The sequence below is a fragment of the Anarhichas minor genome, unplaced genomic scaffold (genome assembly GCF_050575085.1).
Source record: "Anarhichas minor isolate MPS153535 unplaced genomic scaffold, ASM5057508v1 ptg000136l, whole genome shotgun sequence".
Lineage (NCBI taxonomy): Eukaryota > Metazoa > Chordata > Actinopteri > Perciformes > Anarhichadidae > Anarhichas > Anarhichas minor.
In genome coordinates, this window is record NW_027466582.1 from 19802747 (window position 1) to 19815000 (window position 12254).

The window sequence follows — 12254 nt, forward strand, 5'->3', positions numbered from 1 at the left end:
ACCTTTTTAGAAGAATACCAGAAAGTATATATTTTAATTAGGGGTGTAAGGGTTCACAACATTTTCGGTTCTGTTCAATACGGCACAGTGGTGCCACGGTTCGGTACGCCACGGTTCAATACAGCAGAAAAGCAGAAATGCCATCATAAAGTATGTTATTTTTTTTACTTTGAACAATGATGGATTAATTTGTGTACAGGAAGCTGCAGCAACTCCTGTTTTGTCTTCAACACGTGGGCTGCTGTTGTGCTTCTGTGAAAGAAGGTCACACTCTCTGATCTTTGGAGGAGGCCAGAGATCCGCTGCACTGTCGCTAGATTAATGACATCGGTCTATTTGTGTCGTTACAGTGAGGTAGCTTTGTGTAGCCCGTGACGCCCGGCCATCTGTTGTCAGAGCGACAGCGGGTGCTTCGGACATTTGATTCTCTGTTTTGGCTTTTGTTTTCTTTTACAACGCAGGAATTATAGTCTGGAGAAATGGGCTCCTGAATGAGTAGTGTCAATAGCATTAAGCATGTTCGTACAGCCTGGTTTTCCACTCCAGAGTAGGTCTCATATCCGCGGCTATAAATATAACAATCTCCGTGGTGATTGCTTTAGCCCTGTTTGAATCAGTAGGGAACAGCTACCTAGACACTGCGGGGAGAGTTTGTAGCGTGTGTGGTGCTGTTGGTTTTCCTGCTAAGCTAGTTTAGCACAGCGCGCCTCCCAGAACACACAGGCCTCACCAGAGTAGAATGTTATTCCGTGGTGGGCGTGTCAGACAGCACGTTGTCTGTTACGTTGGGTGGGTTGCCATGTTGAGCGCAGTGGCTCCACCGAAAGAACATTATATTTCCCACAATTTAAGCTTCTACATTTTCCAAATGCAAAAGTATTATTCAAACGTATTGTTCGGTTCGTAATGCGTACTGAACCGTAAGCCTCGTACCGAACGGTTCAATTCGAACACGTGTATTGTTACACCCCTAATGGTAATAGAATTGCACATCCAATGACTTCATCGAAATGAAAAGTACCAGAGTCCGCAAAAGGGCTTTTTAAGACGTGAGGGTTGTAAACATTAGTTCACTTCTGTAGTTTTATCTGGATTCAGCCTGTTCAATAGTAACCCATTGAAATATTAACCAAACATAAAACATTTTTTCCAGTATTATGTTTTTTACACTGATGCGAAGGTGATGGCTAAACCCTTAGCAATTTAGATGTCTCTTATAACAAGGCTGTTGTTGTTAGAGCTGACCAATAAGTAGATCAACAGATAACTAATTGAAAGCTTTCCCTTTTTTTTCTTGTATCATTGTTTTATCAAACATTTCCATCTTACACCTTCTCATTTGTGAGGATTGCTGCTTTTTTGTCTTATGTGATGGTAAAACAAAATATCCATAGGTTTTGAAATGTTGGTTGGATAAAACAAAATCAGTTTGGGCTCATGAAATTGTAATCAAATTTTGTATTGATCAAATGATGATTGGCAGATAAATCGGTAATACAAAGTGAAAGTGGCAGCCTTGCGATCTGTTTGCTAAAATTGAGAGGAACAAGAATTTTAGGAGTGAGTGGCAATGTTGTTTAGTATGTTTTTGTGTGTGTGCGTATGTTTTTTCAGATAACGTCCAGTGGTGGTGACAAATCATGGGTAGCTGGAATTCATGAAACTGCCAAAATGTCTTCAATCCTAGGACTACCTACAAAATACTCAGATGTAACAGTCTTCATAAGCAGAGTCCATTTACATCCCTTTTGTGTGCTTGTGGAGTTCTGGGGGAAATTTAGCGAGGAGAGGACAGCAGATTATGAGTGCCTTGCCAAAGAGATTCAATCTCCTGGAAACACATTTCAAATGTTTGAAGGAAATCCTGGTGACCAGTGCTTGGCTCAAGTAGACGGTACTTGGTACAGGTCCCGCATAGTCTCAAGAAATGGCTCGAAATACAGTGTGTTCCTCTTTGACAAAGGGAGAACATATAGCACTACCACAAGTCAGCTGGCATGGGGCAAGAAGAACCACTTCCACCTGCCACCCGAAGTGGAATTTTGTGTCCTAGCCAATGTGTTACCACTCTCACCTGAAAAGAGATGGTCTCCAGTGGCCCTTGCATTTCTAAAATCTCTCTCTGGGAAGTCTGTGAAGGCACATGTGCAAGATGTACTTGTGGTGCACGGAACATTTCTCCTGCACATCCCTTGCATATCAAAACAAATGTGTGAGATGGGAATTGCCAGGAAGCTGTCTCCAGATGTGTTCCTGGACTTTGTCCTTATGTCACTGCAGTCCCATGGGAGAGTGGAGGTGTGTCCAGAGACGCAGATCTCCATGGGAGCGGGTGAGCGACTGAATAAGAAAGAGCTCTTCATGTACCCAGAGCTGTCAGCAGGAACTGTGGAGACCGTCATAGTCACAGAAGTGACGAATCCCCAGCGGATGTTTTGCCAGTTGAAGGTCTTCTCACAAGAGCTGAAGAAACTCTCGGGGCAAATCACACAGTGCTGTGAGGGCAGAACAACCAATTGCATTTTAAGTCCAGAAATGATTGGGTTTCCGTGCGCTGCAAGAGGAAGTGACGGCACGTGGTACCGCTCTGTTCTACAACAGGCATGCTCAAACAAAGTGGTGGAAGTGTTAAACGTAGACTATGGAACAAAACAGTTTGTTCAAATGGAGAATGTAAGACCACTGGCTGCAGAGTTCTTCAGGATGCCCGTTGTGACTTACAACTGTTCCCTCCATGGAGTCACTGACCAAGGGGTTGGATGGACAACCAGCCAGATTGACTATCTCAGGACACTTCTTCTGCACAAGACAGTGATTGCCAAATTCGAGTACCAAAGCATCTCTGAGGGTGTTCACTATGTCACGCTCCATGGGGATGAAAACGCAAACATTAACAAACTGTTTGGTTCGAAGGAGAGCTGTTTTCTGAAGAGTGAAAAGACACTTGGAGATTATGCCATCCGCAGCACTGCATCCAGCCGCAAGCATCCAGCTCAACAAGAAAGAAATCAAAGACCGATGTTAACTCCTGGACAGGCTTTAGAGGAAAAAGAAAGGAAAGGAATAGTGAAGTTGCCAGCTGAAGACCTCTCACTGAGCTCTGGCCATGCTGAAAGGGCTGAGACACAGCGACGACTCAAAACTAAGATGACTACGCAACCTGCTATTCTGCCACAACTCCCAGATGCCAGGCTCTCGCATGTATACAGAAACAAAGAAATGTCTTTCCAGACGCCCCTAGACACAGTTGGCCCTGCCGGTAATGAAAGACAAATTCCTACATTCAAGGAGCACATGTTTGCAATTGGAAGTGTCATTGATGTCAGTGTGTCCTACATCGAAACCCCAAATGACTTCTGGTGCCAACAAGTACAAAATGCAGGGCACTTGAAAGTGCTCATGCATGACCTACAGGCTCATTATGCTGGCAGTGAGTTCCAACCCAATGTGGAAATGACTTGTATCGCTCGCCACCCTGATAACAGAATGTGGTACAGGGCCCTTGTAATTCACAAACATGAAACGCCTGATGTGGATGTGTTATTTGTTGACTATGGCCAGACAGAAACAGTCTCCGTCTCTGACCTGAGGAGGATCAGTCCACAATTCCTTGCTCTGCAAGGCCAAGCTTTTCGATGCAGTCTGCTAAATCCTGTTGACCCCACGTCTGCCATAAATGAGTGGAATGAAAAAGCGATAGCAAAGTTCCACAGCTTTGTGGAAACTGAGGCCTCCAACTTTGGGATTTTGAAGTGCACCATATATGCTGTCATGTACAGTGAGCAGAAGATTGTTTACAACGTTGTGGATATAGAAACTCCCTTTGAGAGCATCTGCACCAGTATGGTCAATCTGGTCAAAAGTGCACCTCCCAAGAAAGCTGCTGGGCCATCTTTCCGTCTGGACACATACTACTACTCAACACACAATCTCAAAACTGGAACAGAGGAACAGGTCACAGTGACATGTGTGAACAATGTCCATGAGTTCTACTGCCACCTCGAGAGAAACACTGATGAGATAAAAGATCTTGAGATGAAAGTGAGAAATATCTGTCATCAGCTTGAGAATGTAAAGCTCCCAACTGTCTTTGGAACTTTGTGCTTTGCAAAATACACCGATGGGCACTGGTACAGGGGACAGATCAGGGCCACAAAGCCAGCGATTCTGGTTCACTTTGTGGATTATGGTGACACTATTGAGGTGGAAAAGTCTGACTTGCTTCCAGTTCCCAGAGAGGCTAATGACATCATGTCTGTGCCTGTGCAAGCAGTTGTGTGTAGTCTCTCTGATGTCCCTGCCAATGTTCCCACTGAGATGAACTGCTGGTTTGAGACAAGTGCAACAGAATGTAAATTTCGAGCACTAGTAGTGGCCCGAGAACCTGATGGGAAACTGCAGGTTGAGCTGTATCACGGAAACACACAGGTCAATTCGAAGATCAAGAAGAAGTTTCAAACTGAGAAGCACACAGAGAATGTTGTCAACCAGAGTCGGAGAGCACTCGAGGCTTCAGCAAGTTGTTCACAAAAGACTCCAAAAGTTGTCACAAAACAAGCTGCAGAAATGGAAGATCGCACTCAAACCATCAATAAAAATGCGTCCACCCCAAAACCAGCAGGTCAAATGAGGAATGCCGATATGAATCTGCAGTCTGCACCAAAGCCTTTGCACTATGTTTCTGAAAATGGCCGGAAAATGAGACCTGCTCCATTTGAGTTCTACATACCGCCACACAAAAGACAGTCATGTAGAAGCACACCAAGTAGTACAGGAAATGGCTCTGAGCCGGCAGATGCCCATCTCAATCCCAGAAAAGGATGTCTTTCCACAGAAACTAAACAGCTAATCAAATCCACATCACCTAGCACTGAATCTCTGAAGGAAAGCGTTGTGGAAAAATTTCCTGAACTTGCTGACCTACCGTCAAAATCTATCACATCGGATATGAAAGCAGATGTTTATGTCTCGCACTGCAACAGCCCTTTGAGTTTCTATGTGCAACTAGTCAGAGAGGAGGATGAATTATTCTCCCTTGTGGAGAAGCTAAATGATCCCCAATCCACCCCCCAAACCAACGTCGTCAAAGACCTACATCCAGGTGACCTTGTTCAAGCGGAGTTCGCAGATGATTCCTCGTGGTACCGAGCAGTTGTAAGAGAAGTCCACGGCAAAACTATGGCTCTTGTGGAATTTGTTGATTTCGGAAACACAGCAATGATGCCAATTTCCAAAATTGGCAGACTCCAGAAGTCTATCTTGCAGCTTCCTATCTACAGCACACACTGTATGCTGAGCGAGGCTGCTGGTCTTGGAAAAAAGGAAGTGCTTAACCCAGAAGTGGTGTCAGCGTTCACGGAAGACATAGGTGGTAGTGGAGACAAGGTGCTCAAGTGCCACTTTGTCAGGCAGTCAGGATCTGTGTGGGAAGTCAGTCTTGAAGACAGTGGTGTGAATGTCATGTGTAAAGTCCCTCCTACTTGCTCAACTGATGGTTCTGAAATTGCCTCGGAGGAGCTTGTCCAAGTCAAGAAACAGCCTACCCAGATCTGGCAGAACGTGCCAGAGAACTCAGAGAAATCACCACTGAACTCCTCTCAATGTTACCACCAAGAAGAGTTTTTAGAGGGACAAAAGTTAGAGGTCTACATCACAGCTATAAATGATGCTCAGACCTTTTGGTGTCAGCCCTCGGACTCAGAGAACCTTGAGAAGATTACATCAAGTGTCTCAAAATTGTTGGATGCAGCTGATCACAAGCACATTGACACAGGCTCCATCTCCCCTGGCAGCCCATGTATTGCTCTCTTTTCAGATGCTTTTTGGTACCGTGCAGAGGTCATTGACAGAGATGGAGATGAGCTGTCAGTTCTCTTTGTGGACTATGGGAACAAGACCCAAGTCAACTTTACTGATGTGAGGGAAATGCCCCCTGCCCTAATGGAAACTCCTCCACAGGCATTCTTGTGCGAGCTTGAAGGCTTTGATGCTTCACATGGATCCTGGGACAGCGGTGCAGTAGATGAGTTGTCAGTGCTTACAGTAGACAAAGTGTTACAGCTGACTGTCGCCAGAGTAGCAAGAGAAGCAGGAAAAATCAAATGCCTTGTGCAGATGGAATGTGAAGGTCAAGTGATAAATGAGGCACTGAAAACCTGGTGGAAGAGCTCTACGAAGGAAAACCAACTTGGTGCTGTTGGACTGACCACTTCATACCAAACCCCACTGCAGTGTGACTCAACTGTGAAAGAGACGGCACCACGCGACGATCAACTAGACTATGCCAAAGACCAAGACATGGATATTGCTGATGCCTGCATTTGTCCTCAGAGAGACCAGAGTGAAGAGCAGAGCACTGGCAAGCTTGTTGACCCCCATGCAGATATTTTGCCATGTGATAGTGGCATAGATGAAACTAGGTTACCTCAAATCCATAACAAAGGGCCCCAAGATATTTTGACCTTGAGCTGTGACAAGAGTGCGGTGGAAACTGACAAAGCAGCTGAAGAGGAGGCTTTCTCGGTAATGGACATTAAGCCAGATGACTTCAACTCTCCATTGGATGAGAACCAGACAGAGGCCATAGATGAGTTGGAGTCTCTGCCAGGAGAGGGTCCTACCTACAGCATGGAAAGCAGCTTTGACATCATGAGTTGCTCTGGTAAACACATTCATTTCTTCTTTTATCTTTTGTTTCTGATTAGTAAACAATATGGTTCATTCCTGCCTATCAAATAAAAGTAAATTAGTATATGGAAATCATGTTAATGTGGAAAATAAATGTGTAACATTTGCATTTCCAGATCTGACTGAGAATAGAGATTACAGCAAGGTTACCATGGGAGGGGACACTTCTCTAACCAGTACGACTACAGTGAAAATGGTAAGTTGTGTGACAATGACTTGCAGATAGTAGGTGTGAAGTTGTTTATACCGCTGACTTGAGCACAAATGGCTAAATAGACTTGATGGAATCTAATTGGGTGTTGTGTTCTAAAGGTTTCCCGTGAAGTACTTTGGCTCAAGGAGACCGTTGATCAGCTTGAGACACATGATCACATTTCTAAAGACTTAGAACGGGTACGTGATGTTTTATGTATCGCTACACACAGCTTACTTAATACAAAACTGCTTCTTGTTCCTCTTCTATTGGTTTTATTGGTGCGTTTTGTCATCTTGTAGAGTCAGACTGAGGTGCTGCCCTGCGGTGTGCTTCCTGCGTTTGGTGAGGGATTCCTTCATATTTCCATGAAACACTCATACAGTGTAGGCTTAGGTTTTGAAATTATACATTTTTAAGGCAAGCTATCACATTAGCTTACAACATAACTTACACTTTGGCTTTAGGTAATTAGGAAGAAAAGACAGACAGTGCATCTTTGTTTGAAACTCTAGAAATTGCTTGTGGAGATACATTTGGATAACTAAAATAAGTGTAGTCTATAATACGGTGTGTTCTGAACGTACTGTATTTTGATTGTGATCATCTACATAGATGTTCCTACAGCGCAGGAGATTGACATTGGAGATGGTGCCCCAAAGGAGGAGCTGCCATGTGTCACTGCACATGTTGAGGTAATGTTATGGAAAAGCAGTATTTTGGATGGAGTTTTTTCCCTGTACTTTTTGTTGTTCTTGTGCAGAGTAAATTCTTATAGTGTGTACGTGTGACCAAGTTAATGACCATTTTACAGGACATCATTGACATAGTGTGCCGTTCAGTGATGGATAATCTGTTGTTTTTAGAATGACTTCATGACCGCAGAAGAGACCGTGGCTCATCACAAGGATGGAAATTCAGGTTTGATGACATCATCTCTGAATATTTGTTTGCCAAGTTAAATTGTTGATTTAAATGCCTTTCAGCCTTCTCCATTCGTTTTGATTTGGCATCTGTGTGTGCATACTTAATGTGCACTACGAATGGAGAAAGGCAAACATGAGCCCTATTTGGGGGGACTAATCAAACCATGTAAATCATTTACATCTCAGTCAGTTGTGCCAGTAAAATGATGATTGTCTTACGCATAAAAGAATGATACCAGTCTCTTCCAAACGGTGAGGCAAACAATTTATTAATTAAACACTGGTAATGTATTTATACTTGTTATCAGCCAATACCCAAAGCCCAGGTATTGGTATCCGATCGGTCCATCCCTAATCTAAAGAATTTGTCTTTGTATCTGCAGCCCTGCCAGCCGACTTGGACACAGCAGCCATTGTGACACAGACCTGCACAGCTCCCTCCCAAGTGAAGGTGAAGGATTTGAATCTGCAGAACTTTTTAATCAAACTAAAAGTTTTCACATCTGACATCTGAATTTTGCCTTTATTGCTGCTCAGGTTGACGGGGTTGAGGAGGCGAGCTGTTCTTTTGAGGAGGCGAGCTGTTCTTTTGAGGAGGCGAGCTGTTCTTTTGAGGAGGCGAGCTGTTCTTTTGAGGAGGCGAGCTGTTCTTTTGAGGAGGCGAGCTGTTCTTTTGAGGAGGCGAGCTGTTCTTTTGAGGAGGCGAGCTGCTCTTTTGAGGAGGCGAGCTGCTCTTTTGAGGAGGCGACCAGTTCTTTTGAAGAGGCGACCAGTTCTTTTGAAGAGGCGACCAGTTCTTTTGAAGAGGCGACCAGTTCTTTTGAAGAGGCGACCAGTTCTTTTGAAGAGGCGACCAGTTCTGTGGAGGAGGCGACCAGTTCTGTGGAAGAGGCGACCAGTTCTTTGGAGGAGGCGACCAGTTCTGTGGAGGAGGCGACCAGTTCTGTGGAGGAGGCGACCAGTTCTGTGGAGGAGGCGACCTGTTTGACGGATGTCTCCACAGGTATCAGACTTCAGTGGCTCCTGAAGGAACAGGGAAACGATGTGCCAGGCATGCAGTGTGATCATCATAAAACTTGTCACAGCCCTGCTTTGCAGAAGTTGTCAGTGGATGCAGCATCATTCCTCAGGATGTGCTGTGTTTTTAATGATTCAACTGTTCTTCCCTGCACTGCAGACCCAAACGAGCCAAGTGATGACTGGCAAACCACCAGAGCAAGAGAGGATCGTCTCAGCAGTGCATCAGCAGAGGTAAGCCCACATGTTACACTCAGCTCTAGCTGATGAGCCACTGACTACTTGGCTACTTCTTCATTTAAGTTTTCCACTTTTCTAATAACTGGAAGGCTTGAACTTGTTAAATGTGAAAAATCTGCTGGAAGTATTGAGTTGCTTTCACTCTAGCTTAAAAAACAAAAAAGAATGGGACGGGAATGAATTGGTGAATGAAAACTTCATTTTAGTTAAAGAAGAGAGACTGAGTATGACATAACTATACTGACAGAGGTGGTGCAGTGGAAATGTGCATTACACTGAAATGATCAAGACAGCAAGTGAATATGGAGAAGGCAGGAATATAAGCTTCATCAGTACTGTTAATCTATGTGTGGAATTGTGTTTCCATTAAAATCGCTGCATTTCCTACATTTTAGGTCCAACATGAATCACAACGTCCACGTAGGGAGCTTCCACAACGATTAACTGGTGAGTCATCGCTCATATAATATGTATAATACACTCTAAGATGGCCAAGAATAGATACCGCAGGCGTAGTGTGCTTGAATATGAGGTTTTAGTTAAAAAGAGTCACGTTCTGATAAAAGGGATTGTGTATTATCCTCTTACATAAGAGGATAATACACAATCCCTTTTATCAGAACTTGACTGGTTACTACCACTAGATCGATTGGTCTTCTTGGTCCCTCTTTATGTCCTGTTGTGTTCTTAAAGTACGTACAGTGTGTTGATGTGCAGTAGATATGGAGTCTGATGTGATTGTCTTCACAGAAGCTCCTTCAGAGCAGGAAATAGGAGACTTGTCCCTGCAGGATGAGGCCATGCATAACAAGGTAGGGTAGAACCACATTTTATGTCAAATGATAATCATTTTCAAAGCAGTTTGAAACAATATTGATTATCAGCATAAATACTGTTGTTCTGATACCAGTTTTAGAAATGCCTCCGATACAGCCTAAAATGCTGGATCGGGTATCGGAGATTCTGTGAGTCTATGCACCGATCTGATATATCACGTTATATCATTTATCATCTCATTTACGCTACACATGAACAACACTTGTCACTCGATCCGTACATCCTGCACACGTGGAACTCTTAACAGAGATGAGAAAGAAGAGAGATGGCTCACTCAGTAGCGACTTCCAACATTGACTTTGAAGTAGCGAACGAGTGAGCCATCTGGCTTCCTTCTCATCTCTGACTTGCACATGCTCAGCACTGATTGGGCAGGTGCCGATACGCAAATACAGATATCGGAATTGGTATCAGGAAGGAAAAACTGTTACAGTGTCATCTCTATGAATACCGTCCGATTAGCTTTGAGGATTTTTTTCATGAAGCTGCTCTGGATGACAGTTATTGGTGTTCTGTTTTAGAATAACTCTGTGACTGAAGACGAGACCTCGGCTCTTCACGGAGATCACCTTTTTGGTTTGTTGCTGTTTATTGTTCATATGTCAGAATGGAATGATGAAGCGAACACATTGCTCTTCTTCTTGGATCTGTCTGTATTCTTTATGGTCTATTTTATTACATTGAGACACAGGATCTTTGTGTAACCTGCCTCTGTGTTTGCAGCTCTGCCATCCGACACAAAGCCACAAGAGTACGCAGTCCGCTGTCCAGATTTGGTAATGGAGATCAATCAATACAAGTTGGATGTGTCGAGAATGAAACGCCAAAACATCACAGTAGTGATAAGTGCATGCTGTCTTTATTGCTTTTCAGAGTGAGCTGAATGAAGAGGTGACCTGTCTGGTCGGAGAGATCTGTCAGACAGTCTGCAGAGGTATCACACTCGATGAGCACATACACCCATGCATTGTGATTTAAGTGTAAATTCATTTTCAGACACATATTAAGGCCACTCCATTGTTTTTGTAAATGTTAACACTGATATTGATAGGACATGCAGGTTTGACCACAGACTATACTCTGCTAGATTGTAAGCCTTATTAAACATCTTATTTATTTCAGGTCCACATCAAGAAGATGCCAGGGAGGAGACTGAGCAGCTGGTGCACACACCCCCCAGTCCTAGAGAGGTAACTGTTTGCATTCAGGGGAAAAGATGCAGCCTTTTGGTGGGGTAATGACCCTTAGCTAAGCCCCGCCCCCCTCTGCTACTCCATCAAGCTGTCTGAGCTATGTTACCATGGAGCCTACACTGTCACTAACTGCACTCCCTGAATACATATTATGTCGTTTTTAGAAAAAGAAAAAAGTGATTTCAGAGAGAAGCAGACAGAAGGGTCTACAATATGAGTTGGGATATATCCAGGATGTCAAAGTGATTCAGCAGTGAAAAGGTTAAAAAGATAAAGATGGAAGCTGAAGTTAAAGTGAACCACCACGTCACCAGAGAATGAAGGATCACCACTGTTCCTGTAAAGATGGATAGCTCTTTATTCACAGAAGCCAGCATGTGTACACATTCAGTATACCGTTGGTAGCTAGCGTAGCATAGAAGTGCTAACGCCAGTCAATAATATGCTAACGTCCTTTGCTAATGTTGGTTCCACAGGTTTTTCTGTAGGAGCGTAACGTTTTAGTAATGTATATCTCCTCTGTAGTGAGTTTCACTATTGCACATGGTTTCACCACAACAAGCTCCAGAAGTCCACACGGTTGGTAACTTTGATACTTCAAGTGTTGACCCTTTGCCTGGTGCTCATAGTGGTGTTCATCATGGGCATTATGGAGCTGAAGACTCGCTGACATTGGTGTTAATCGGGCAACAAAGCTTATGAGGGGGATTTGTAATGTGTTGACAGTACACAGTGCACTTTGTTGGCGGTGTAGGACCTCAAGTGGCTCATAACAGAAACACATAAGGCTTACATGGCCAGCAGTGCAGCAGATGTTTAACAGATATTAACCAGCACAAGGCGTTTTCCCCACCTCACTGCCCCCCTGAGCATTCAGAAGCACTAAAGCACTGTTTCAACTATATAGTACATTGATATACTTGAGTAATGCATTGCAGAATACTGAATCCAAAATGTTTGACAGAGTCAAGAATGAAGAGATGGAATGTTGAAATCACTATAACCACATCTGGGTTATTGGAATACACTGGTTATGTGTTGCGCATGTAAACACCAAATCCTGGTCTCACAAAACATGGAGAGCCTATTAGGCCGAGATCTTCCAGTTATTGTGGCTGAATGTAGCCGTGACTCTGTTTCATTAAAGCAGAGGTTCATACC

At 43.8% G+C, this 12254-nt stretch overlaps 1 protein-coding gene across 1 annotated transcript in view; it reads left to right on the forward strand.

Annotated features, from left to right (window-relative positions):
• The first annotated feature begins 1635 nt into the window (after positions 1-1635).
• tdrd6a (tudor domain containing 6a) overlaps positions 1636-12254 on the forward strand; it is a 16648-nt gene continuing 6029 nt past the window's right edge. The window contains exons 1-15 of the mRNA XM_076084736.1: positions 1636-6661; positions 6804-6883; positions 7000-7080; positions 7183-7225; positions 7496-7575; positions 7747-7801; positions 8190-8257; positions 8344-8809; positions 8984-9057; positions 9459-9510; positions 9781-9875; positions 10422-10476; positions 10624-10676; positions 10774-10834; positions 11023-11090. Of these exons, the coding sequence (XP_075940851.1) occupies positions 1672-6661; positions 6804-6883; positions 7000-7080; positions 7183-7225; positions 7496-7575; positions 7747-7801; positions 8190-8257; positions 8344-8809; positions 8984-9057; positions 9459-9510; positions 9781-9875; positions 10422-10476; positions 10624-10676; positions 10774-10834; positions 11023-11090 (6321 nt within the window). The 5' untranslated portion in view covers positions 1636-1671. The remainder of the gene's footprint in view (positions 6662-6803; positions 6884-6999; positions 7081-7182; positions 7226-7495; positions 7576-7746; positions 7802-8189; positions 8258-8343; positions 8810-8983; positions 9058-9458; positions 9511-9780; positions 9876-10421; positions 10477-10623; positions 10677-10773; positions 10835-11022; positions 11091-12254) is intronic.